Raw genomic sequence first — 26,588 nt, 5'->3', positions numbered from 1 at the left:
TAAAGATATGGTTAATGATAGGGTGGCGGATTTCAAGACTAGGGGGCATATTTTTAAGGTGAGGGGAGAGAGATTTAGCAAAGACATAAAGAGCAAATATTTTACACAGAAGTTGGTTCATGTACTGAATGAATTGCCGAGGTAGTGATGGATGTGGGCACAGTTACAATGTTTAACAGACATTTAGATAAGTCCATGAATAGGAAAGATTTGGAGAGGTAGGAGTCAGGAGCAGGTAGGTGGGGCGAGTTTAGCTTGGGATTATGTTCAGTAAGGACTGGTTGGATCACTTCCATGCTCATCACATCTAAATGGCAGTTACAGCTGATTTGGACTCGAGAGTAGCCTACCTCTCTGTTGTCCCATCTCAATTCCTGTATCCCTGGCCATGAGCTGGGAAGCAACATGGATCATTAAAACCCTACCCCATGAAAATCATACTTGATGGCATGGAGATGGTTCAATCTATAGGGATAAATTTCCTTGAGATCAGAAGTGCAATCACTTATTGCTGACCGTGATATTGTTGCTAATACCCACTTCTGATTGCACTTATTCAGCACATTTCTACTTGCACAACTGCACTTAATTTCCACTTTACCAAGTATCTTAGGTATGCAGATTGACATCCACCTTTGTTTTATAAAATCCACACATAGAAACTTCTGAGACATGCAAATCCCACTGCTCCATTATTATGGCAGCAGAACAAGATCACAGATTTTCAGCTTCACAACCTTTTGATCCAAATACTGACAAAAATTGCTTCAAATGCACTTTTCAAATACGCAAACTGTGTGCCATTATGCCAAAGCTTACAACCAAGACAAAAGGCAGGAAAAACAGAAAATAATTTCAGTACATCGTATTGCTGTGCAGAAAGACAGATTTACCATTTAACAACTTCAAAACATTAAGTTTCTTTATTTCTATTGGATTGTCAAAATTCGCTGGATTCATTCTCTCACAATCAACAATGCACAAATAACAAAGATTGACTTTGGAATCCAATGACTTATTTTTAAATCAGCTCATAACAATCCAGTTCTTTCTCATCTTAAATTAATTTAACCATCATGCAATTGCTGCAAAGCCTTCGCTGAACAAATCAACCATAATTGAGAGGTTTATTAGAAGTAATAATAAAGCTGGCTCACAGAAAGGTCCTATTCAAACTGTATAGACCTTGAGTCAGATCACAATTTGAGCATGGGACCTAATCTTAATTACAAACACACAAGGAAGACTATTCAAAAGCCATGAGACTGATTTTCAGTTTCACAACACTTGGTTGTGAGGAGAAAGTACAGAAACTTGGACTTGTTTCTTATTAAACAGTAATTGACTGAAGGTGAGAAAAAGTCAGACAGCACAGATCTGGAAGAAGCTTTTTAAAAAACCTGTAAAGGATGTCCAAAGTAATCCAATATGGTACAGCATAAATTTGAGGGACAAAAGCTCTGCTTGTCAAAAAACTGACAATAACTTATAAATTAAAAAAAAAATTCAAATGCAACGCACCACAAACTGCAATTCATCAAGTGATTTTAAGAGGGTTGTCAAAAGCAGTGTAGGTAGAGACAAATAAAACTGCAGATGCTGGAATCCAAGGCAGACATGCAGGAGGCTGGAAGAACACAGCAGGCCAGGCAGCATCAGGAGGTGAAAATGTCAACGTTACGGGTGTAACTCTTCTTCAGAAGCATTGTGGGTAGCTTGGAAACAGATATTTATGACATTGTAAATAAAATGATGAAGTCGGTGATGTATTAAATAAGTGGGGTTGGTTTTACTTAGTTGGCTGGATGGCTGGTTTGCAGTGTGGGGATACCAACACTGTGGATTCAATTCTTGCACCAGCCATGGTTACAATGAAGCATTTTCCTTCTCAGTCTCTCCCTTTGACTATGGTATGGTGACCCTCTGGTTGAACCGCCCCCAGTCATCTCTCTCCAATGAGAGAACAGCCCTATGGTCAGTAAGACTATTTCTACTTTAGCTTAGATTATTTACAGAAGAGGAGGAGAATAGCACTCCTGATGACCCAAGGAACATAACACTGAATCAGTGGCAAGGACAAGCAAAAAACACAAATTAAGAAAATAACGGCAGAGATCCAAGAGAAATAGGTGGGGACATCACAGATGCAAAACAAGGATGTTCCAAATGAAAGTAAAATACTGTGGATTCTGGAAATCGGAAACAAATACAGAGAATGCTGGAGAAACTCAGTGGGTCCAATAACATCTGTGGGGACAGCAACAGAGTGAACACTTGGAGTCTTGTATGGCTTTTCTTCAGAACTGTCTAGCAGACTCAGAGTCACAGACTTGTAGAAATGTACAGCATGCAAACAGACTTTTTGGTCTAATTTGTCCATGCCGATCAGATATACTAAACTAATCTAGCCCCATTAGCCAACATTTGGCCCATATCCTCTAACCCATCCTATTCATGTATCTACCCAGATATCTGTTAAAGGTTGCAATGTTGTCATTGTACCAGACTCCACCACTTCCTCTGGCAGCTCATTCCATTTGTGAAGACGTCATCCCTTAGGTTCCTTTAAAACTTTCCCTTCTCATTCAAAATGTGAACTCTGCTTCTCTCTCCAATAATCTTCCCGAAATCTCTCCATACAGGAGCTGCTGCTTCAAGTTGGAAATCACATGCTATTTCAGGAAAATTACAGGGGGAATCAAGAATATTTGAACAGTTCGCCCAGTTTCTGTCATCAGGACATTACTAACACTTGGTTCTGCTTTAATGCAGTAGTTTCATTCTTATGCAATCCCATGTTATAAGAAAATCGCATAATAGCAGCATAATTTAAACTAACGGGCTGGAATTTCATTATAACCAATACATACTCTAAAAGTCTGTGCTTTAGAAATAGTGAACCCAATTTGTCAATCGCATTATAGCTAATTTGTGTTAATGAAATACACGTTATAGCGAAATGACCTGCACGAATAATTAATTAGGGATAACGGCATGCGCTGTAATTGGCTGAATGTAACAGGTTCTGCCTGACAATGTTCAAAATAATAATCCCATTAAAAATGAACCAGGATATGCTCCAGAGATAATGTAAAGCAGCTGATGCTTATTGGGGCAGATACATGTGTCATAGTCCTGGGGGATTGCGTATGGGTGTGGTAGTGTCTCTATCTCTGAGCCAGGAGACCTGAATTCAAATCCTACCTGCTCCAGAGGTGTGTACAAACATTTCTGATAAGAAAATATCTACAACCCTGCTTTCTGTGCAGGGGTAGTATCCCTTCATGTGAGCCGGGAGACCCTGGTTCAAGTCCCATCTGCTGCAGAACATAATACATTTGATTCACAATGTTTAACAGGCTCTTGTGGTGCTGGAACAGGAAGTCCTGGGTTCAAGCCTGATCTTCTGCAGAAATCATAAATCTCCAAACAGACTGATTTTAAAAAAAAAGGTTTTTATTTGCAGTAAGGGAAGCTACTTAGTCAAGGAGGAAGTTCTTTACTCAATGAGTAGAATTCTTTACTACAGAAGACTGTCGAGGCTGGGTTAAGTGGATTCGTGATGGAGATAGACATTGTTAATCAGTCAGTGAGTCAATGTTTTCAGGGAAAAAGCAGGAAAGGGGAATTGAGGGTGATCAAATCAGCCAAGATCTCATTGAATAACAGAGCAGACTCAAAAGGATGATTGGCTTATTTTTGCTCCTGTTTCATGGTTTTACGGTGTGTCACTTGTAAAACTTGCTCTCTCTTCCTGTCCTATCATTGACTGCGTTAACAACCAATTAGATGTGGTCATCTAGCCTGGCCACATGCATCGAACAGTGTCAAGCACCAATGGAAATCCAGTCATGTGTAATATCACAGCTTCATAAAACATTGATGGGTGGAGCAGCAAAATACTCTCCAAACGTTATGTGGTGATGTTAATAGTCAAGATGGACCCTGTGCTGTCATATAGGCAGGCAGCTTAGAGTTGAAATTCCTAGGTCTTAAATGGACCACCTTTTATTCTGAGCTTATGCCACCCCAAGTCCTAGACTCTCCCACAAGGAGAAACTGCCTTTTACATCTACCCTGTCAAGTTTCCTGAGAATTTTACAATGGTTGCCTCACAATCTCAATGAGTACAGACCCAATCTACTAAACCTCCCCTTAGAAGACAGTCCCTCCAAACCTGACATCAGCTTAATAAACCTGCTCTTGTCCAGCTCCAATACCAGTATTACATCTCCAAGGAGTCTGAAATTGTCCATAATATTCTCACCGTGACCTGACTATTAGATTCAATTCCCTTGGAAATAAAAGCCACTAGTTAGCTAGTTTAATTGGTGCTGCTATCATGTGACTTTCTGATAACACAGGATTGCATGAGAATGGGGCTACTGCATTATAGCAGAAATGTGTGAAGGCTGTAACGTGATTACAACATTTTAAGCGCTGTTTCTGAAGGGTGATTTTTCTATAATGCAGGGTTGCACAAGAATGCAACCATCACGTTATAGAAGAACTACCTGAATTCCATCTGCCTTCCCAATTGCCCATGGAACTTGGATGGTAGTATTTGTGACTCATGGAGGAGAACCCCTGAATCCCTCTGTTCTGCAGGTTTCTGCAAAGTGGTAATGGTTAGAGTAAAGAAAAAGAACTTAGGACATAGCCTAAGAATTAGGGCCAGCTCTTTAAGGAACGTAAGTAGAAAATGGTAGCAAAAATCTGGAACTCTCTTTCATTAATAGCAATTAACATGCGATTGACCATTAATTTTAATCAGGCTTTTGTTAATCAATGGTATTAAGGGATATGAGATAGAAGAAATTAGGTCACAGGCCAGCTACGATATCCTTAAAAAGCAGAAGCGGGTCAAAAAGTTAAAATGGTCTGTTTCAGTTCCTTTGTTGCAATGGGGCAATGTGCTCAAGCTTAAACAAAAACAACTGGAACCAAAAGCAGAGAACTCTCCACACACAGAGTAGTCAACACATGGAATGACTTGCGAATAGTTTGATTGAAGCAAAAATCCTCATGATAAGAAAGAGTTTAACTTTGTGTTTGGACCAATGAGCAGAGATGGATCCTCCATTATTTGCAGCTATCTTGTGGCTGTATTCCCCCGTTGCAATCATCTATCAGTTCTGAATAATTAACAATACTTTTTCTTCCTTCAGCACAGTGGAAGGAATGACACAGAACAGATGGTGACATGAAAATCACACTGATGTTAGAGACATCCAGGTTTATTGCATTAAGCTCACTTATCATCAACCACTTGCAGAATTGTTTATGGTACAGAAGGAGGCTCACTCAGTACATCATGTCTGCACTGACACGGAGTTCTCCTGCCTTCTCCCTGTAATACTGCACATTCATCCTTTCAACTGACAGTCTAATGCCTTACCGAATGTTCTAATTGAACCTGCCTCCACCCAAGTCTCAGACAGAGCATCCTAATCACTGACTGTGTGAAAAACCTCTTGCAGGGAAATACACATTTGAAATTGTAAAAATTCTTATCACCTGGAGCAGACAAGGATAGATACAAGGTAATCCAAGTAGAAAATTCTCATGCAATGTAAATAAATACTAATAGTTAGAGATGTACAGAGAAAGCTCATCCATGAAGTAGGTGACAAGCTCAGTTGGCTCTTCATTTCACCTTGGAATTTCCTTAGGGTTTTATTCTCAACGATACAAAAAAAAAACCCTGCTTTGATCATCATAAGCATGGATAGAGTAAAGAGATAAGATCTTTTCCCTGGGGTGGTGGGGGAGTCCAGAGCTACAGGGCATAGGTTTAGGGTGAGAGGGGAAAGATTTAAAAGAAACCTAAGGGGCAACGTTTTCAAGCAGAGGGTTGTACGTGTATGGAATGAGCTGCCAGAGGATGTGGTGGAGGCTGGTATAATTACAACATTTATAAGGCATCTGGATGAATATATGAATAGGAAGGGTTTAGAGGGATATAGGCCTAGGGCTGGCAAATAGTACTGGATTAATTTAGGATATCTAGTTGGCATGGATGAGTTGGACCGAAGGGTCAGTTTCCATACATCTCTATGAATCTATGATTGTATAACTTTGGTTCAGTCCATTGTGAGAGTCAAATTTCTCAGGTATCCTTCTGAATACCATGCTCTCCACCATGGATTCCCATTTCCTAGCATAAAAAATTTCCAAACAGATATACATGGATGGACACAAGCACATGGTATCAATTTGATAATTATACAAGCAGATAAAACAGAGTTTACAAGATCAATAATTCAGAATTTAGTATTACATTGGAGGTTTGACACTCATCCTGATCTGGGAATCACATTTCAGTCTTGACAGGTACACATTGTTTGCTGTCACACTTACTCAGACTTGAATACTTGGAATCTTGGAATATGAAACTGGGTGAGGAACTGCTGGTAACCAGGTCCAGAGCTTTGGTGGCAGTGGTGCCCAGAGTGAGGACACAGGGCAGAGCCTGGACTCCTGGTGGTGGCAGAGTTTGAAGTGTGGGCTCCTGGCAGCAACAGACCTGGAGCCTGGGCTCTTGGCTGCGGGGGTGCCCAGAGTGAGAACTCCTCACAGCAATAGGCGTGGGGTCTGGGCTCAAAGCTGCAGGGTTGTCTGAAGCATGGACTCCTGGCAGCATTCTGCCCAGAGTCCGGTGGCAGCAAGGTGGCAATAGCAGAGCCAGAGTTTCTTGGGGCATCGGCTTCATCATTTCCATTCCCGGAGTGGGACTCCTTGAGGCCCACCTTGCAGAGACCTTACAGAAGCTTGGCAACCATGCTTGAGACACCGATTTGAACAGAAGATGAGCTCTTATTTAAGTAATTTCTTTTTATCTTTATTGCAACTCAAAATGGTGCCAGATTGTGGTGATAAAACATTCTTCACTGCATTTAAACAATATATGTGACAATAAATCACTCACTACTTGACAGTTTGGTTGTCTTACTGCTATATTTTATCATTACACCACACTGCACAACCACCATCAACAGAGTGTTCTTCCTTACTCTCTTTGTGGATGGCTGGCATTCAGTACATTAGTCTAAGTAGGCTTGGAGTCATAGAGAAGTACAGCAGGGAAACAGACCTTTTGGTCCAATTTGTCCATGTCAACCAGATGTCCTAACCTAACCTAATCCTATTTGCCAGCCCTTGGCCCATACCCCTCTAAACCTTCCTATTCATATACCCATCCAGATGCCTTTTAAATGCTGGAATTGTACCAGCTTCCACCACTTCCCCTGGCAGGTCATTCCATACACGCATCACCCTCTGCTTGAAAAGGTTGTCCCTTTGGTCTCTTTTATATTTTTCCCCTCTCACCCTAAACCTATGCCCACTCCTTCTGGACTCCCTCACCCCAGAGAAAAGACTTTGTCTATTTATCCGATCAATGCCCCTCATGATTTTATAAAGCTCTAAGTTCACTCCTCAGCCTCCAACGCCAGGGAAAACAGCCCGAGCCTATTCAGCCTCTCCCTATAGCTCAAATCCCCCGACCCTGGCAACATTCTACTTATCCTATCCATGCCTCTTTTGCAATGTTGCACCATGCTCAGGACTTACTTTGTATGATCTGGGCTGGCTGCAAATTCGAGAAACCTTTCTGATATCCAACCATTTGGATTTAGATTTCTGACTTGCATTCTCTGCCCAGTACACAGCTTTGTTCGTTCTTTACCTGCTCAATCATTCTTCTCCAAAGACAGAGGGGAATGAAAGGTGCACAGCATTCTGTGCCTCAAACATCCTTACAAGCAGATTGTAATGGGACTGATGATCCATTTTTCACTGGTGTAGCACAAAAATGAAGTAGTGAAACATAAAAGTCTTGCTTTGTTGCTTGACACTTCATTATCACAGCTTTGATTTTCTGGATCATACGTTTTGCTAGATAGTTTGAGCATGGATAGTTGAGATGATGGTATGCTGTGGTTTACTCTCTGCTTAATATAAACCTGTCAATCTATTACAGTCCATTGTCAGATAATAATTGCTGGATAAACTCAAAAACAGTGCTCATGCTGTCAATGATGTTTGTATTTGTCAGAATGAAATTTTCGCCATGCACTATGAACATAGAACATAGAAAACATAGAAAACATAGAAAAATACAGCGCAGTACAGGCCCTTCGGCCCTCAATGTTGCGCCGACTGAAGCCTACCTAACCTACACTAGCCCAATAACCTCCATATGCTTATGCAATGCCCGTTTGAATGACCATAAAGAGGGAGAGTCCACCACTGATACTGGCAGGGCATTCCATGAACTCACAACCCGCTGAGTAAAGAATCTATCCCTAACATCTGTCCTATACCAACCTCCCCTTAATTTAAAGCTGTGTCCCCTAGTAACAGCTGACTTCATACGCAGAAAAAGGTTCTCACTGTCAACCCTATCTAAACCCCTAATCATCTTGTACACCTCTATCAAATCTCCCCTAAACCTTCTTTTCTCCAATAAGAACAGCCCCAAGTGCCTCAGCCTTTCCTCATACGATCTTCCTACCATGCCAGGCAACATCCTGGTAAACCTCCTCTGCACCTGTTCCAGTGCCTCCACATCCTTCCTATAGTATGGCGACCAGAACTGTACACAATACTCCAGATGCGGCCGCACCAGAGTCTTATACAACTGCAACATGACCTCAGGACTCTGGAACTCAATTCCTCTACCAATAAAGTCCAGTACACCATATGCCTTCTTCACAGCACTATTTACCTGGGTGGCAACTTTCAGAGATCTGTGTACATGGACACCAAGATCCCTCTGCTCATCGACACTACGAAGTAGCCTACCATTAGCCCAGTAATCCATCTTCTTATTACTCCTACCAAAGTGAATGACTTCACACTTACCTACATTGAACTCCATTTGCCACCTTACTGCCCAGCTCTGCAACGTATCTATATCCCGCTGTAACCTGCCACATCCTTCTTCGCTGTCCACAATTCCACCGACTTTCGTATCATCCGCAAACTTGCTCACCCAGCCTTCAAGCCCCTCCTCCAGGTCATTTATAAAAATGACAAACAGCAATGGTCCCAAAACAGATCCTTGTGGAACACCGCTAGTAACTGCACTCCAAGATGAACCTTTACCATCAACAACTACTACCCTCTGTCTCCTTCCAGCCAGCCAATTCCTAATCCAAACCTCTAATCCACCCTCAATGCCATACCTCCGTAACTTTTGCAGTAGCCTACCATGGGGTACCTTATCGAACGCCTTGCTAAGAGAGATGAAGAGAGATGCCGCTAATTTTGTCCAAGGAGCTGGTTGGAATTTCATGTAGATGTGGAAGCTACCTCCGATCTTGGGATCGTTATATTGAGCATCCCTCACATGCATTCACAAGTCAGCAAATATCCTGATTCACCCCTGACTAATGCATATCCAAGCTATCTTCTGGTTCAATACCCATGTGGTCTTGGTGTAACACTGTACACAGCGTTATACTTCTGTTATCTGGACTTGTTTGCCCTCGAAAATCACTTGTGATATACCACCTGCACCTCTGGATAACCAAAATGAATTAGTTTTCTTGCTGATTGGAACTGTTCACACTAGCTCTGACCAAAGTGTAGCACAGGAACATCTTTAAATTCAAACTCTAGGCCAGCCCCGTGCAAATCAGGAGGTGTATCTTGGTCTTGTGGTTTGGGTGATCGACTCAGTGTGTCAAATTCAATCACCCAGGTTTAAATCTCACTTCAAAGTCATATCCATTGAGATTGTTGGTTGATTCAACTGTGTCACATGTGATCTGTTCCCCACGGGGTGGTGGGGGTGGTTTGAATTTCATGCAGTGCAGCAAAACAGATATCTGTGCAAACGGGTTGCCCTCCCATTGCTTTTAATGCGTGTCAATTCAGGACATTAGTTGCCAACGGTTGTAAAAGCTTCTGATTACCTTTTACATTCTGTGAGACATCAATAATATGGAAAGTCTAGCCATCCTTTGAACTTCACATTTTGCTCAGTTGACTCTGAACTTCATCAATGTGTGTTTGCGTGCTTCCTGAATGCTTGCCTTGCTGCTCCTGTTGTGGTTTGGACCTGTCTTGATCATTGCCTGTGTTTTCTTCTGGTGCCTGTCTTGCACTCTAGAGCTAGATTTCCTGCACAAGTCTCTTGGTGCTACCATGCTTTACCGATATGAGAAAAAGGTGGACAAGCTTTTTGAGAAGGTGCAACAAACCCCATCTTTTCGAGATTTTGTTGATTGGATGCACTTTGCTGACTAGAGCAATAATATTAGCTGTAACTAAAGCATGCAGTTGTGTTGACCTGCCTCAATGGTCTCATACTTGAGCCCAGCTTCAAACAATACATCAATAGTACGGCCTGTCGTTCTTGCCAAGAAGATGCTTTCTAAACGCTTTAAAATTGTGCAGAGGTGCTGACTGGCAAAATGAGCGTCTCTCTCTTAAGATTTCTCTTTGGAAAAGTAACACTTACACTTTTCTGCTGAGGATTCTTCTGATAAAGTAGTCAATAGACCCTTTGAGTTGTTATCTGTATGACAAGAGCTGGACAGTGCTAATCCTGAAGGCAATCCTTGCCCTGAGCAGGTCTTTGAAACATTTCCCAAATCTTTTCTGGAACTTTCTGATCGCCTGTGCAAAGACTGAATGAATGTATTAATTCTGCGAAGCCCCTCCTTGCTAATGGCATGTTAGATTTTTGTGTTTTCTCAGGATCATCTATTATTTGTGATTTGGAGATGTCCAATTTGGAGTTGGACTGGGGTGTACAAAGTTAGAAATCACACAACACACCAGGTTATAGTCCAACAGGTTTAATTGGAAGCACTAGCTTTCAGAGCGCCGCTCCTAAATCTATTATTTGATCTGTAAAATAGAATTGCAAATGATGCTTGAATAGTTGGAATTGCATAAAGGTCTCATCGTGTGCCCAATCTACAAGGAGGTGTCTGATATCCATGGTTTAGTATTAAAGATGTTGGATGGTACTTTTAAGCTGTGCGTGCTTGACTTAGTTTAAGTGTGAATTAAAAGCAGTCCCTTCAAGAACAAACTCTGTAGCTGAGAGAGTGTTACTTTGTTTCACTGCCAAGAATGATGTGTTCTCACTTTTCACCTCTCTGCAACATACTGTGTCTCAGTTCAGAAGTAGAGTGGAACTGTTTATTTCACCTTTCAGTTTAGGCAATCTTAGAAATTACATTTAGGTTGAAGGAAGTTAGAGGTAACATGTAATTAACTGTCTTCTATCTGGTCAATGCCCTATTTACAGAGCTGTGCAGCTGTCTGTAAAGTGATGCTGCTAATGTACAAATTCTTTGAAGTCCAGTGCGGATATTCAGTTGATCTTCAATTCCTTACCTACCACCAAGAGTTTGGATTTTTGTCTCGATAGGCAGCCCAGTTACTAACCATGACGTGGACATCACCTACAGCACGATATCTTTAGCAGGTGCAGCAATGCTTATGTTATAACTAATACACATGCCTGGTTAACTGGGTGTTGAAAGATATGACAGATGTTTATTACAGCTTGGTGGTAGATATTTGCAAAATGATGAACAAACCATGACAAGCAGACCAAACACAGCCAGAAACCCTAACCATCTTACCATACATCAAAGAAGTTTCAGAAATGACAGCCAGACTACTGAGACCCCTCGGAATCCTAGTAGCACACAAACCCACCAACACTCTCAAACAAAAACTAACCAACTTAAAAGACCCAGTACAACCCATGGACAAAACCAATGTCATCTACAAAATTCCATGCAAGGACTGCCACAAACACTACGTAGGACAAACAGGAAGAAAGTTAGCCACCAGGATACACGAACACCAGCTAGCCACAAAAGGATATGACCCTCTCTCCCTCATAGCCCTACACATGGATGAAGAAAACTACCATTTCAACTTGGACAACACATCTATCCTGGAACAGGCTAAGCAAAGATATGCCAGAGAATTTCTAAAGGCCTGGCACTCCAACCACAACGCCATAAACAAACACATAGATCTAGATGCCATCTATCAACCCCTCAGAAAACGAACAGGAAATGACATCACCACAAACCCCAGGAACCCCATCCAGGAGAAAGATATAAATAGAAAGCAGGAGACAACAGCTTCGCTTCACTTGGAGGTCGCCATTGATGATGTTACCTAGCCAGGTAATGAAACATCTGGATATCAAACCTACATCCTATATTGCTCTGTTTTACCTGAATAGTTTAATGTTTGCCCAGTCATTTCAGTGCCTGAGGAATATAATCATTGTACTATTCTGGATTCCAACTTCCCAAATCCATATTCTAACGACATTCTGTTCAAATATAACTGAGTGCATTTCAGTAAAGATGGAATTAAATACGGGGCATATTTCAGGCTGGCAGCTAAGAAAACTGGAAAACAACGATTATAGACATTTGTTAGGAGAGGCACACTGTTTTCAAATATTCCGATCTCAGAGCACTCAGTGCAATGGAGCCAATGTCATATTCACCCGCTGCTGCAGATTCATTCCTGCAAACGGATAGAAACTTTTTCTTTCAACAAGTCCCTTTTGAAACTGGCTCAGACATCCAACTGCAGTCACCAGTTCCCCAGCACAGTCAGAAGCGGCAACCAATTTTCACCGAAAGAATTTAAAATGAGATTAGTTCAGAGACTTTGTCAGGATCAGTGCTATGTCACCTGGGATAAACTGACAAATTGAAATCTGAGTCCTGTAAGCTCTCTGCTTGGAATTCTTACGTGTGTTAAGCTCTACATTCTGTTACTAAAATCTCAATTTATTTAAATGTAAACATTAAAAAAAAATCGATGTTATGAAATGAAAAGTAAACAAAGAATAAAGAATACATAATTATGCTTTTACATAAAATATACATACTGTATTCTGAACTTTGAAGAGATTCCTAGGAGCTGGTTGGCCCTTACATGCCTTCAGGTAGCTTGTCCAGTTAAACTCCTCTTCCTTATAGCCTAGAAAGGAAGTCAGAAAGCTAACTCTCATGGCAAAGTTGAAACAGAGCAACTTGATTACATCATACATTTACTTCAAATCATCACAAAACAAAACAGAACACTCAGTTCTGCCACAACGTGCGTTTCTTCAATGCAAATTGGCTATAACGCGCTTGCAGAATTTAGACCATTATTTGTAGAACATGAACTTTCCTTACCTGTACTGGCTATACTGCGATTTTGGTCTCATTGGTTTAAATGGTGCTGCTATTACGTGATTTTCTTATAACGCAGGATCGCACGGGAAGGAAGCTACCGCATTATAGCAGAACACACTGTATAGCGCAAATTTTCTCCACAGAAGTTCCAAACTTAAATAGAATACCATTCAGCTGTTTAGGATCTGACCAAACTAATTTTTATTCTTGCATAGGATAACGCGACACATTATGATAAGTAATATTTTAAATATTACCTATCATAAATTTATTTTAAATATTGTAAACATTAAAATAAAATTAAAATAATAACTAGGGCAGATATTCCATGTATTCCGCTGTGAGCTGAATTTGTCTTTGTAACTTCAATAAACAAGATGATTTCTGGCACACAAGCAATTGCTACAAGGCAGCTGTCATTAAGACAAAGTTAGTTTCGTTTTCAAATGTGATAGATGCACATTCTACATTGTGCACTCGTATGGATTTTCTGATAAATATTAATCCTTAATTTTCAGACCTTTAGGAAGATGCAATTTGCGATTGGTCTTCTCACACCATCCTACAGGATGGATATCAGGTGAATCAATGTTCGTCCAGAAATCAAAACACTCTGAATATCCATCGAAATGGAGCCTTAGCCGGACACCACATACCTGACAAGAGGAAATCATCAAACTCAAGTTATTTTCAACAATACTGCAGCAACATTTTGTTAAGAGGCACCAATGTTTCGCACATATTACCCACAATGTGGAAATGCCTGTGTTGGACTGGGATGGACAGAGGTCAGACGACATCAGGTTATAATCCAACAGGTTTATTTAAAATCACAAGTTTTTGAAACACTGGTCCTTCGTCAGGTGAAGCTTAATTTTTTTTAAATAAACCTGTTGGACTATAACCTGGTTTGGAGTGACTTCTGACTTTAGCAAATATTATGTTACACATTTATTTTAAGCAGAAGGTATCATTTAGTAGTTTATAACTGTGAATTGCTCAGTTAAGAGCTTGCAGTGGCTACATATTATAGCAATGATATTTAAAATATTATCATAAATATATTTTAAATACTGTAAACATTACAATAAAATTGGCTAATAACTAGGGCAGATACTCCATTTATTCTGCTGTGAGTTAACTAATGGGCTGGGAAGATGGCATGGAGCTTGAAGGAGAGAACATTTGGAGGAGCACGATGCAGAGTTTTTGTCATCTAATTTTCCTTTAAACACTCTACTAAATGATTACTCAAAGCCTTGTATGCAAATGCAAATTAGTAGCATACAGATTCTTTTGTTCATTAACCCTATCGTTGCACAGATCTCCCTTCAGATAGTGACTGGAGTTTATCACGTTCTACATCAGTTGGCCTTTTTTTTCTGTCTTTTGCTTTTATGTGGAAATAGCAAGCTTAAGAACATAGGAATAGGAGCAGGAGTAGGCCATTGAGCCCATCGAGACTGCTCTGCAATTCGTTAAGATCATGGCTGATCTTTTCGCAGATAAACAACCCTTCGGGTTAAGAAGTTCCTCCTTAACTCAGTCCTGAATCTGTTCCTCCTTAATTCTAAATACAGGGGGTGGCCACAGGCACCCACAGATGGACCCCAGCTACCCCTGCCTCTTTGTCGGCTACATCGAACAGTCCCTCTTCAGTGCCTACACAGGCATTGTTCCCCAAATCTTCCGCTGCACCCAGGCTGAACTGGAGCAGTTCATCAACTTCACCCACAACTTCCAGCCTACCCTCAAATTCCCTTGGTCCATCTCAGACACCTCCCTCTCCCTTCTTCAACAACCAGGTCATACCCTCTATCTGTTTTCACCTATCCCCACTTCACTACCCTGCTCCCGCCACCCCCTTTATCTGTAGCTCCCCCTACACCCACCCTCAGCCCTGAAGAAGGGTTACACCCGAAACGTCGACTTCTCCACCCCCTGATGCTGCCTGGCTGGCTGTGTTCTTCCAGCCTCCTGCCTGCCTCCTTATTTTGAGGCTATGTTCCCTAGTACTAGTTTCACCCGCCAGTGGAAAAAACTTCCTTTGCTTCAATGTTATTTAGTCCCTTTACAATTTTATTTGTTTCTGTAAGGTGCTTCCTCGTGTTTCTAAATTTCAATGAATATAGTCCTAGTCACAATCTCTACTCATAAGCCAACCCTGTCAATTCTGGAATCAACCTAGCAAACCTCCTCGACACCCCATTAAACAACGCAGTCTCATGGTCTCTCTGAAAATTATGCTAGACAGATACAAGCATATGAATTAAGAGTAGTAGATCATTTGACTCCCGAGGACCTACGTTACCATTCATTCTGATAACTCATCTGATTGTAGCTTCAACTACACTTTTCTGTCTACCCCCGATACACTTGAACACCCTGGTCAATAAAGAATCTTTCTCATCCAGACTTAAAAATACTCAACAGCTCTCTGTGGAAGAGAATTTCATAACCCAAGACCCTCAGAAATAAACAAAAATCCTCATCTCTGTTTTAAATGAGAGCACCTTATTTTTAAAACTGTGTCCTCTCGTTCCAGTCTCTCTGATAAAGGGATATATCCTTTCAGTTTTGACCCCGTCAATTCATCACAGCATCCTTTCTGTTTCAATTAGATCACCTCTTGTTCTTGTCAACTCCAGTGAGTACAGGCTCAGCCTGTCCAACATGTCATCCTAAGGTAACCTCTACACTGTAGAAATCAGTTCTGCGTAGCTTCTCTGAATGCTTCTAATGCTATAATAAGCTTTCTTGAGTAAGGGGATTGAATATGAAGTGCCAATGCCAAGCCTAAACACACAAAAAAATCAATACAAACTCTGGAAATCTGAAGTAAAAACAGAAAAATCCAGACAGGAAAAAAAAATTGGAAATTTCAGGACCATGGGCCTTCACAGACCTTATACGACACGACCTGAATGTTCCCAACATTTTTTGTTTTTATTACAGGAAATAAATACCTAATTAAAAATCAATGCAAACACATTTCCCATATATTTCTTACCTCTGCCACTGACAACACACAGAACATGGAGGGGTGCCGTGGGTCAATCCCTTCCAATCTCATGCCTACTTTAAATCCATTTTTAATCTGAGGAACTAACTGAAACTGTAAAGAGAAAAACCAAAAATGGAATATAAGTGATCGCTCTCCATAATGGTCTCCGAACCAGAACAAGGGTTCGACAAACTGCCCGTCTCTGCTGCCAATATAACAACTTTATCCAACTCTAGCACAGACTTTTCAATGTCAGATATTTTGCACCAATAACTACAAAACCATCACACTTCTTCTGCCTCCCTACATTTCTGCTGAGATTAAAGTATTAAATTCCTGCTTTGATAACCTTTGTGCGTCTCCGTGCTTCTCTCAGTATAATCCAAAGGGACCATCGCAGCACCCATTGTTTTATGCTCATTAACTGCAATGCTAAAATGCCCAAGCCTCCTGTTCGATGGCCTTCCCAAGAAATGTGTCACATTTCAGTCACCAATTCCAGCAGCTCACTGATCACTCTATCTTTAGCTGTGGAGTACCTGCTCACCATGTGAGGTTAACCACTTTGGGGAAAAACAGATGTGCAGAGTTTTCCTGAAATAGCATGAAGTTGGACGGTGTGAATGTGCAAACGGATCTAGGTATCCTTGTGGATTAGTCACTGAAAGCAAGTGCAGCAAGCAAGGAGGAAAGGTCACGGAACCTCAGCCTTTCATGCAAGAGGATTTGAGGACAGCAATAGTGATGTCTTGCTTCAATTTAATGGAAAATTGGTTAGGCAGCACCTGGAGAACTATGTGCAGTTTTTGTGCTCCTTAGCTCAGCAAAAATATTATTGTCACAGAGGGAGTCAAATGAAGATTTGACAGCACAGTTCTACGAAGGGAGGTTGGGAAAATGGGGCCCGCTAGAGTTTTGAAGAATCTCATTGACAACTATAACATATTTAAAGAGGAAGTCATGGTATTTTGCAGATAAGATGGTTAACCTCTTTGGGGAGTTGAAAGCTAAGGGACACAATTGAAGAATTAAGGTGGAGGGGGACTTCCACTTGAGTCGGAGATGAGGAGAAATGCATTTACTCAGACAGCTGCGAACCTTAGGCACTCTCTACCACAGTAGGCTGCGAAGGCTCAGTCTTTGAGCACGTTTAAGCGGGACAGTGATGGATTGCTGATTAACTGTGGCATACAGGCTTACAGGGATAGAGTGAGTCAAAGGTGTTGAAGTATTGATCAGTGAATATTAGGGCATGCTTGATGGATGGAATAGTCTCTTTTGTTGCTATGTTCCTATACAGTTGGATATGGCATCTGCAGTTTGTCTCTCTCTGAATCACTGCGTTGACAACATGGCTTTGGCTGAAAGCTGGCTTTCAGATGCAGACATCCTGAATCTTATCATTACCTCCCCATCTGGCTGTACTTTCCACCAGCTGCCCTGTCCAAACTAGCCACGACTGCCAAATTATTCCATAATTTCGAACAAATTTTCAGTTGTTTTCCATTTTTTAAAATCACTTAGCAGTTGGCGCATTCTCATTTGAAATATTATACTAAAACAGGATATTACAGTTCACATCATATTAACAGTTGTGCAGAGTTAAAAGGCATAACGAAGAAGTAACTGAAGTCACACTATTATCTCAAATGGGTGAAACAGGAATCAGGAATGCAAAGTGACAGATAGTGCAGAAAGCAAGATTCTCCCTTCTGCATTCATAGCACTTGAGGGCAGTTGCAGAACAGAAAATATATCCTCATATTCATTTGAAAGAGGGAGCAGAAGAGTATTTCAAAGTTTTCCTGTTCACATCTGATGCATGTTGAATTTTATTTGATGGGTTTTCATGATAATTTCTTAAGCTGAAATGTGGGAAAAAATTGCATATCCCCCATGATACATGCCTGAACTAATAGAAAAGTGGAACACAATACATCAATTTAAAAATGCAAAAGTATAGCATTCATGTTCAAGTCAATTAAAATGTTCACCAGATTTAATTCTCCCTCTTGTATAATGCTGCATAGGATCTAGTTACTATCTGAAAAACACCACTACGCCAAAAAAACCCTTTGATTTGTGTGTTCATTAGAAAATATTATGTATATGCATTCTTCCTGTCCAACTTCCTGTTATCAGAACTTTCTGCACAATGTTTCTATGCCAACACTTAATACTGAAGCAAATTACAATTTTCGATCCTGAGGGAACTTTCTGGCCAGTATGGTGTGATGTCAGACACTGCTAAGTAGGTGGCACTGTGGAGTGACTTTCTGGAAGGTTTCATGCTGTTTGCGCTTTGAAAATACGAACAAATCATTAATCACAAGCAATTTGTCAGTGCAATATTTTTGGCGATAACATAAAAGAGTGATGATTCTACTGAATTAGCTATCCCAGTAGCTGGACTAATGACCCAAACGATATCAATTTAAATCCCAACGTAGCGATTTAAAAATTTAAATGCAATTACTGAAATACATCTGGAATTTCAAAAACATTAGCATGATTAAACCATTAGATTCCACACTGGCAAGACAATGGTGCGATGGTGTGGTCATTGGATTTGTGACACAGTGATTGAGGTAATGGAATATTCTAAGGACAATGCGTACAAATCCCACCTTGGCAGATGGTGAAATTTGAATCAATGAAAATTTGGAATTACAGCTGCTTATAGCTGCTGCTGAATGTTGCAAGAATCCACTCAGTTCACTAATGAAATTTCAGGAACAAAACATGACACACCCAGTCTGACCCACAACAATGTGCCACCCTCCTTTCAAACGGCCTGATGTAGCCAACCTGTTCAAGAGGCAATTAGGAAAGGGCAATAAATGCTGGCCCAGCCAGCGATGCACACACACACAATTGAATGTTTTAAATGGTATTTGATTCACTAATGTTCTTTAGGGAAGTAAATCTGCAATCCCTTACTGATTCTGGCTAATTTGTGACTCCAGACCCACAACAACATGGTTGACTCTTAACTGGCCTCTGAAATGGCAAAGGAAGCAACTCAGTTATAATCAAGGAAGCAGCCTGAGACCTTCATAAGAACAATTAGGAGTCTTGCCAGTGACAGTAGAGGGGTCAGTGTCTTCAAGTTGAGACCAAGTAACAGAAACTGGAGTCACAATCAAATGTACAAATTAATCTTAACGAAATAGCTGAGTTAGAAGCATTAATGTCTGTTGAGTGACGTGATACATAACTACTGCAGATACGGTCCAAGGAGTTTTACATTCCCGGTTTGAACATATTCAGTAGAAATCGAAGTGAAAAAAACAGATGGAGTGACATTGTTAGTCCATGATTCTGTCACTGGACATAAAAATGTTCCAGGGAACTGAACGAGCATAAACTCCATGTAGACTGAATTACATTTTGAAAAGTAATGCTACAATTCTGGGTGCATATTACAAGACATCAAACTGTGACTTAAATACCAGAGGGATATGCAGTGCAGAGAAATACTCAAGAAAAATAAGATAGTACATATTTAGCAACTGGAAAAATCCTGAGACAGTCTGGGTTAAAATGAATTCTGCAGGAGAGCTGGGAATATAACCCCAGTACATTCTGTATCAGGACATTTCTGGAAAATGACTTGCTTTGATTCAGAGCCAGGAAATTCAAAAGGGCAAATAACTGATCAGAGACAAATAATAGCACCAGTGACAACAATATAATCTTCAGAGAGATATTAATCTCAAACAGTTTGGGCCTCTTAGTGAAAGCTTCAATCTTGGAAGCTGGTGGGTCCACTAATTTCAGATCCTTTTGGGAAAAGTTTAAAAATAAACTCTTCTAATGAGCCAAATGTCCTGCATACTGGCCACTCCAATAACTCAGACCCTTTTTTTATTCACCTGGGGACATGGGTGTCATTGGCTGCGCCACCATTTAATGTCTGTCCCCAGTTGCCCTTGAAAAGGCGGTGGTGAGCTGCCTTCAGAAACAGTTACAATCAATGTGCTGTAGGCTGAGCCATTGTAGGGAGGGAATTCCAGGATTCTGACCCAGTTGTATTAAAGGAACATATATATTTCCAAGTGTTGGAGAGAAACATGCAGCATTCCCATGTATCCACTGCCCTTGTTCTTCAAGATGGTGGTTGTCATGGGCTTGAAAAGGTGCTGTCCAAGATTCTTTGATGACTTTTTTTTAAAAATTCAAATCCCTACAGTGTGGAAACAGGCCCTTCGGCCTAAGAAGTCCACACCACCCCTCCTACATTTGCCCCTGACTAATGCACCTAACCTAGACATCCTTATGGGCAATGTTGCATGGTCAATTGACCTAACCTGTACACCTTTAGACTGTGGGAGGAAACCTGAGCACCTGGAGGAAACCCATGCAGACATGGGGAGAATGTGCAAACTCCACACAGACAGAGGGTGGAATTGAACTTGGGTCCCTGGTGCTGTGAGGCAGCAGTGCTAACCACTGAGCCACCATGCCACCCCAATGCATCTTGTATATGGTACACATTGTTGCTACTGAGCGTCAGTGGTGGAGTGACTGAATGTTTGTGAATGTGCTGCCAATTCAGCAGCTGCTTTGTCCTGGATAGTGTCAAGCTTCTTGACTGGAGTTGGAGCTGGAGCTGCACCCATCCAGGCAATTAGACAATAGACAATAGGTGCAGGAGTAGGCCATTCTGCCCTTCGAGCCTGCACCACCATTCAATATGATCATGGCTGATCATCCTTAATCAGTATCCTGTTCCTGCCTTATCTCCATAACCCTTGATTCCACAATCCTTGAGAGCTCTATCCAACTCTTTCTTAAATGAATCCAGAGACTGAACCTCCACTGCCCTCTGGGGCAGAGCATTCCACACAGCCACCACTCTCTGGGTGAAGAAGTTTCTCCTCATCTCTGTCCTAAATGGTCTACCCCATATTTTTAAGCTGTTTCCTTTGGTTCGGCACTCACCCATCAGCGGAAACATGTTCCTGCCTCCAGAGTGTCCAATCCTTTAATAATCTTATATGTCTCAATCAGATCCCCTCTCAGTCTTCTAAACTCAAGGGTGTACAAGCCCAGTCACTCCAGTCTTTCAGTGTAAGGTAATCCCGCCATTCCAGGAATTGACCTCGTGAACCTATGCTGCACTCCCTCAATAGCCAGAATGTCTTTCCTCAAATTTGGAGACCAGAACTGCACACAGTACTCCAGATGTGGTCTCACTAGCGCCCTGTACAGCTGCAGAAGAACCTCTTTGCTTCTATACTCAATCCCTCGTTATGAAGGCCAGCATGCTATTAGCCTTTTTCACTATCTGCTGTACTTGCATGCTTACCTTCATTGACTGGTGTACAAGAACACCCAGATCTCTCTGTACTGCCCCTTTACCTAAATTGATTCCATTTAGGTAGTAATCTGCCTTCCTGTTCTTGCCAAAGTGGATAACCATACATTTATCCACATTAAACTGCATCTGCCATGCATCTGACCACTCACCTAACTTGTCCAGGTCACCCTGTAATCTCCTAACATCCTTATCACATTTCACCCTGCCACCCAGCATAGCATCATCAGCAACTTTGCTAATGTTATTACTAATACCATCTTCTATATCATTAACATATATTGTAAAAAGCTGCGGTCCCAGTACTGATCCCTGCGGTACCCCACTGGTCACTGCCTGCTATTCCAAAATGGAGCCGTTTATCACTACACTCGGGAGTATTCCTGATGTGAGCCTTGTTGATAGTGGACGTGTGTTGGGGAGGCAGAAGACAAGTTACTTACCACAGTGTTCCTAGCCTCTGCCCTGCCCTTGTAGCCATTGTGTTTTTACGTGGCGAGTCCAATTCAGTTTCTGGTCAATGGTAACACCATTGTTAGCATTGCTGATAGTGAGATCACTGATTCAGTAATTAAAACACCATTGAATGTTAAGGGGCAGTGGTTAAATTGTCACTTATTGGAGATGGTCATAGCTTGGCAATTGAGTGGTGCAAATGTTATTTGCTCCTTGCCAGCCCAAGCCTGGATATTTTCCAGATTTAGTTGCATTCGAACATGGATTGCTTCGGTATCTGAGGAGTTGCGAATGGTGATGAACACTGTGCAATCATTAGCAAACATCCCCACTTCTGACGTTATGATACAGGGAAGGTCATTGACACAGCTGAAGATGGTTGGCCTAAGACACTACCCTGAGGAACCCCTGTAGACATGTTCTGGAGCTGAGATGACTGACTTCCAACAACCACAACCATCTTATGTGCCAGGTATGACTTCAACCAGCAGAGAGTTTGCCCCCAATTCCCATTGATTTTAGTTTTACCAGTGCTCTTTGATACCACAAGTGGTGAAATGCGCACCTGATGCCAATGGCCATTACTCTCACCTCACCTCACCTCTAGAATTCAATGTTGAGGAGAGGAACTGAGTGGCCCTTGTGGAATCTAAATTGGGTGTCATTGAGGAGATCTTTGCTGAGCAGGTGCTGCTTGCTAGGACTGTTGATGACACCTTCCATTAGTTTACTGATGATCGAGAATAGACTCGTAAATGTTTGGATTGGATTTGACCTGCTTTTTGTATAAAGAACATAGCTAGGCAGTTTTCCACACTGGTGGGTGGATACAAGAGTTGAAGCTTCTATCAGTTTGGGTTGGGGTGTGGTAATTTCTGGAGCACAAGTCATCAGTACAACTGCTGAAGTGTTATTGGGGACGCAGTCTTTGCAGTATTCAGTGTCTCCAACCATTTTTAATATAATGAGAAGAGAATCAAATTGAATTGGTTAAAGACTGGTATATGTAACACTGGGGACCACTGGAGAAGGCCAAAGTGGGTCATCCACACAGCACCTCTGGCTGAGGATTGCTGCGAATGCTTGTGTTGAACTCTTCCACCATTGAGGGTGCAGATATTTGTGAAGGCTCCTTCTCCAGTGAGTTGTTTGATTGTCCACCACCATTCAGAACTGAAGGTGGCAGGACTACAGAGCTTTAATCCTTTGGCTATGAGAACGCTTAGTTCTGTGCATCACTTGCTACTTATGCCGTTTGACACGCAAGTAGTCCTGTTTGGTAGTTTCACCAGGTTGACACCTCATTTTTTAGGTCTGCCTGTGCTGCTCCTGACATGCTCTCCTGCACTCTCCAATGAATCAGGTTGATCCCCTGGCTTGATGCTAATAGCTGTGTGGGGTAGATGCCAGGCCATGAGGTTACAATTGTTTTGGAGTCTGTTTCTGATGGTCCACAGTGCCAGATGAATGTCCATTCTTGAGCTGCTAGGTCTGTTCAAAGTCTGTTCCATTTAACCTGGTAATAGAGCCAAACTACACAGTATATGCTATTATCAATGTGAAGACAGAACTTGGTTTTAATGTGCGGTGCTAACCCATACCAACACTACCATGGGCAGATGTATCTACAGCAAGCAGACTGGTAAGGACGATATCAAGTTTGTTTTCCCTTTCACTTGGTGCTTTCACTACCAGCCACAGACCCAGTCTAGCAGCTATGCTGTTTCAGATCCAACTGGCCCTACCTGCAGTGCTGCCAGTCTTGGTGATGGACACTGATGTACCCAGACTACATTCTTGCCAACCTCAGTGTTTCTTCCAAGTGTTGATCAACATGGAGTAGTATAGAGCTCTCAGTTGAGGGAGGATGGGGAGTAATAATCAGCAGGAGGTCCACTTGCCCTTTTGACATGATGCCATGAGACATCATGGTGTTTGGAATCAACATTGGAGGACCTCCAGCGCAACTCCCTCCTGACTGTGCTCCTCTGTGTCCTGCCAATCATGAGCACCAGGCATGTAGTTTGTCAGCGATTGGATGCACACTGTTTGAGAACCAGATTACTAGTACTGCTGCAAAACCAAAAAGCTTGCGGCAACTTTATGCAAAAAATGCCCGGTTTGTGGACAAAACATTTCCAACGCAGGGTCAGTGACACACAGTGAGGAGACATAGCAGGTCATGGCACTCATGATGCCTGACTGAGGAGGAGTAACATTCCTGAAGCACAGGAGTGGCTCCCTGTTCAGGAAATATACTGTGGAATGCTCAAGAAGTGGTGGCCTCATAGCAGTCACAATATAGCTAATCTGACTTCAACTTCAGAGAAGATTCAGACCTGAGACAGTCAAACAAGAAAAAGCTTGTGAGCTTTAACAAAGTAATATCCCATCAGGCACTTCCACCACCTCAGTTTACCTTGTGCAAACCAGCCTTCCATTCATTGACACCGTCCATACTTCCTGCTGCCTCAAAGCAGCCAACATTGATTATCCAACCTCAGTTATCCTCTCTTCCACCCCCTTCTGTTAGGCAGAGGATATTAAAGTTTGAATACTTGTATGAACAAATTAAAAAACAACTTCTTCCCCATTATTATCAGACCTTTGAATGGACCTCTCATACGTTAATGTTGATCTCTGTCTCTGTAGCTGAAACACCGTATTCTGCACTCTGTTCTGATACCTGATGAACTTTACTTGAAGTAATCTCTGATGTGTAAGTAACCATGAAGGGCTAGGGTACAATCTGCCTGCACAGCAGACGAAACAACATTTTTCACTGTGTCTCGGTATATGTGACAACAATAAATCAAATCAAATCAACAGCTTTAAATGAGACAATTTGAAAATGGCTGCACCTACAAGTCCCATCAACAAAGTTTGCACGATGAAGAAATCAGGTCAACTTTGTACAGAACCTTGGATCAATCACACTTGATCTCCCTATAATAAAATGGGCAACAACGCATTTAAAGTCAGATTTCTTTTAAACGTTGCTCTCTGCTCTTTTCACAGCAGAGTGTGGTGGGAGCTGGGCGGAAGTGAGGTTGGAGCGCAGAGCTGGTCGGGAAGGTAAGTGATTGATATTTGAGTGGGTGTGTTCTAGATCCCAGGGCCTCCCTCCCATCCTCCTCCTTTAACCTAACTTTAAAGTCCACAGGTAAGCTACTCAGTGTTCTTGTTTTGGAGACTAAGTGTAGAGTTATGGCAGCGCAGGCTGTGGAATGTTCCTCCTGCAGGATGTTTGAGGTAGGGGTGACCACCGATGCTCCTGCCGACTTCATGTGCAGGAAATGCAGTCAGCTCCAGCTCCTCATAGAACGTGTTAGGGAACTGGAGCTGGATTTGGATGAACTGAGGATTATTCGAGAGGCTGAGAGGATGATAGATAGAAGCTACAGGGACATAGTTACGCCAGAGAACAGAGGTAGCTGGGTTACAGTTAGAGGTGGGAAGGGGAGGCAGCAGGCAGTGCAGAGATCCCCTGTGGTCGTTCCCCTCAACAATAAGTATACCGCTTTGGATACTGTTGGGGGTGACGGCCTAGCAGGGGTAAGCTGCAGTGACCGGGTCTCTGGCACGAGGTCCGGCTCTGAGGCTTAGAAGGGAAAGGGGGAGAGGTGGAGAGCGCTAGTTATAGGAGACTCTATAGTTAGAGGGACAGACAGGCGGTTCTGTGGACATGGGCGAGACTCTCAGATGGTTTGTTGCCTCCCGGGTGCCAGGGTCCGAGACGTCTCAGACCGTGTCTTCAGAATCCTTAAGGGGGATCCTTAAACTAATTTGACAGGGGGACGGGATCAGACTTGTAGTCCAGGAAGTAGGCTAGCTGTTTGTCAGGATGTCTAAGAATGTAGGGAGGCTGTGGAGAAGGTAGCACTAACAGGGAATACTTGCAGACACAGAGATGGGTTCAAGTGTGTATACTTCAACGCAAGGAGTATCAGAAATAAGGTGGGTGAACTTAAGGCGTGGATCGGTACCTGGGACTACAATGTTGTGGCCATCACGGAAACGTGGCTACAAGAGGGACAGGAATGGCTGTTGGAGGTTCCTGGTTACAGATGTTTCAGTAAGATTAGGGAGGGTGTTAAAAAAGGAGGGGGGGTTGGCGTTGCTAATTGGAAATGGTATAACGGCTGCAGAAAGGCAGTTCGAGGGGGATCTGCCTTTGGAGGTATTATGGGCTGAAGTCAGAAATAGGAAAGGAGCAGTCACCTTGTTGGGTGTTTCCGATAGGTCCTCCAATAGCAGCAGAGATGTGGAGAAACAGATTGGGAAACAGATATCGGAAAGGTGCAGAAGCCACAGGGTAGTAGTCATGTGCGATTTCAACTTCCCAAATATTGATTGGAAGCTCTTTAGATCAAGTAGATTGGATGGGGCGGTGTTTGTGCAGTGTGTCCAGGAAGCTTTTCTAACTCAGTATGTAGATTGTCCGACCAGAGGGGAGGCCATATTGGATTTGGTACTTGGTAACGAACCGGGACAAGTGCTGGGCTTGTTAGTGGGTGAGCATTTTGGCGAGGGTGACCACAATTCTGTGACTTTCACCTTGGTTATGGAGAGAGATAGGTGCATGCAACAGGGTAGGTTTTACAATTGGGGGAAGGGTAAATATGATGCT

General features: G+C 42.1%; 1 protein-coding gene across 3 annotated transcripts in view; it reads right to left on the bottom strand.

Moving 5' to 3' along the window:
- The window catches only part of LOC140477418 (lethal(3)malignant brain tumor-like protein 4), a 293,436-nt gene that overhangs the window by 181,433 nt on the left and 85,415 nt on the right, over positions 1–26,588 (bottom strand). For all 3 annotated transcript variants that reach the window (XR_011960721.1, XM_072571276.1, XM_072571275.1), the window contains exons 9-11: positions 16,189–16,293; positions 13,699–13,834; positions 12,887–12,978 (exon numbers count right to left, since the gene is read on the bottom strand). Coding sequence is in view for 2 of the 3 variants with exons in the window: in XM_072571276.1 (XP_072427377.1) it covers positions 12,887–12,978; positions 13,699–13,834; positions 16,189–16,293 (333 nt within the window). In the remaining variant the exon portion in view is untranslated. The remainder of the gene's footprint in view (positions 1–12,886; positions 12,979–13,698; positions 13,835–16,188; positions 16,294–26,588) is intronic.

This window comes from Chiloscyllium punctatum, chromosome 5 (assembly GCF_047496795.1).
Source record: "Chiloscyllium punctatum isolate Juve2018m chromosome 5, sChiPun1.3, whole genome shotgun sequence".
In the NCBI taxonomy this organism is placed as follows: Eukaryota; Metazoa; Chordata; class Chondrichthyes; order Orectolobiformes; family Hemiscylliidae; genus Chiloscyllium; species Chiloscyllium punctatum.
The sequence above is the reverse complement of the archived record's forward strand: the minus strand, read 5'-3'. Positions and strand labels throughout refer to the sequence as shown.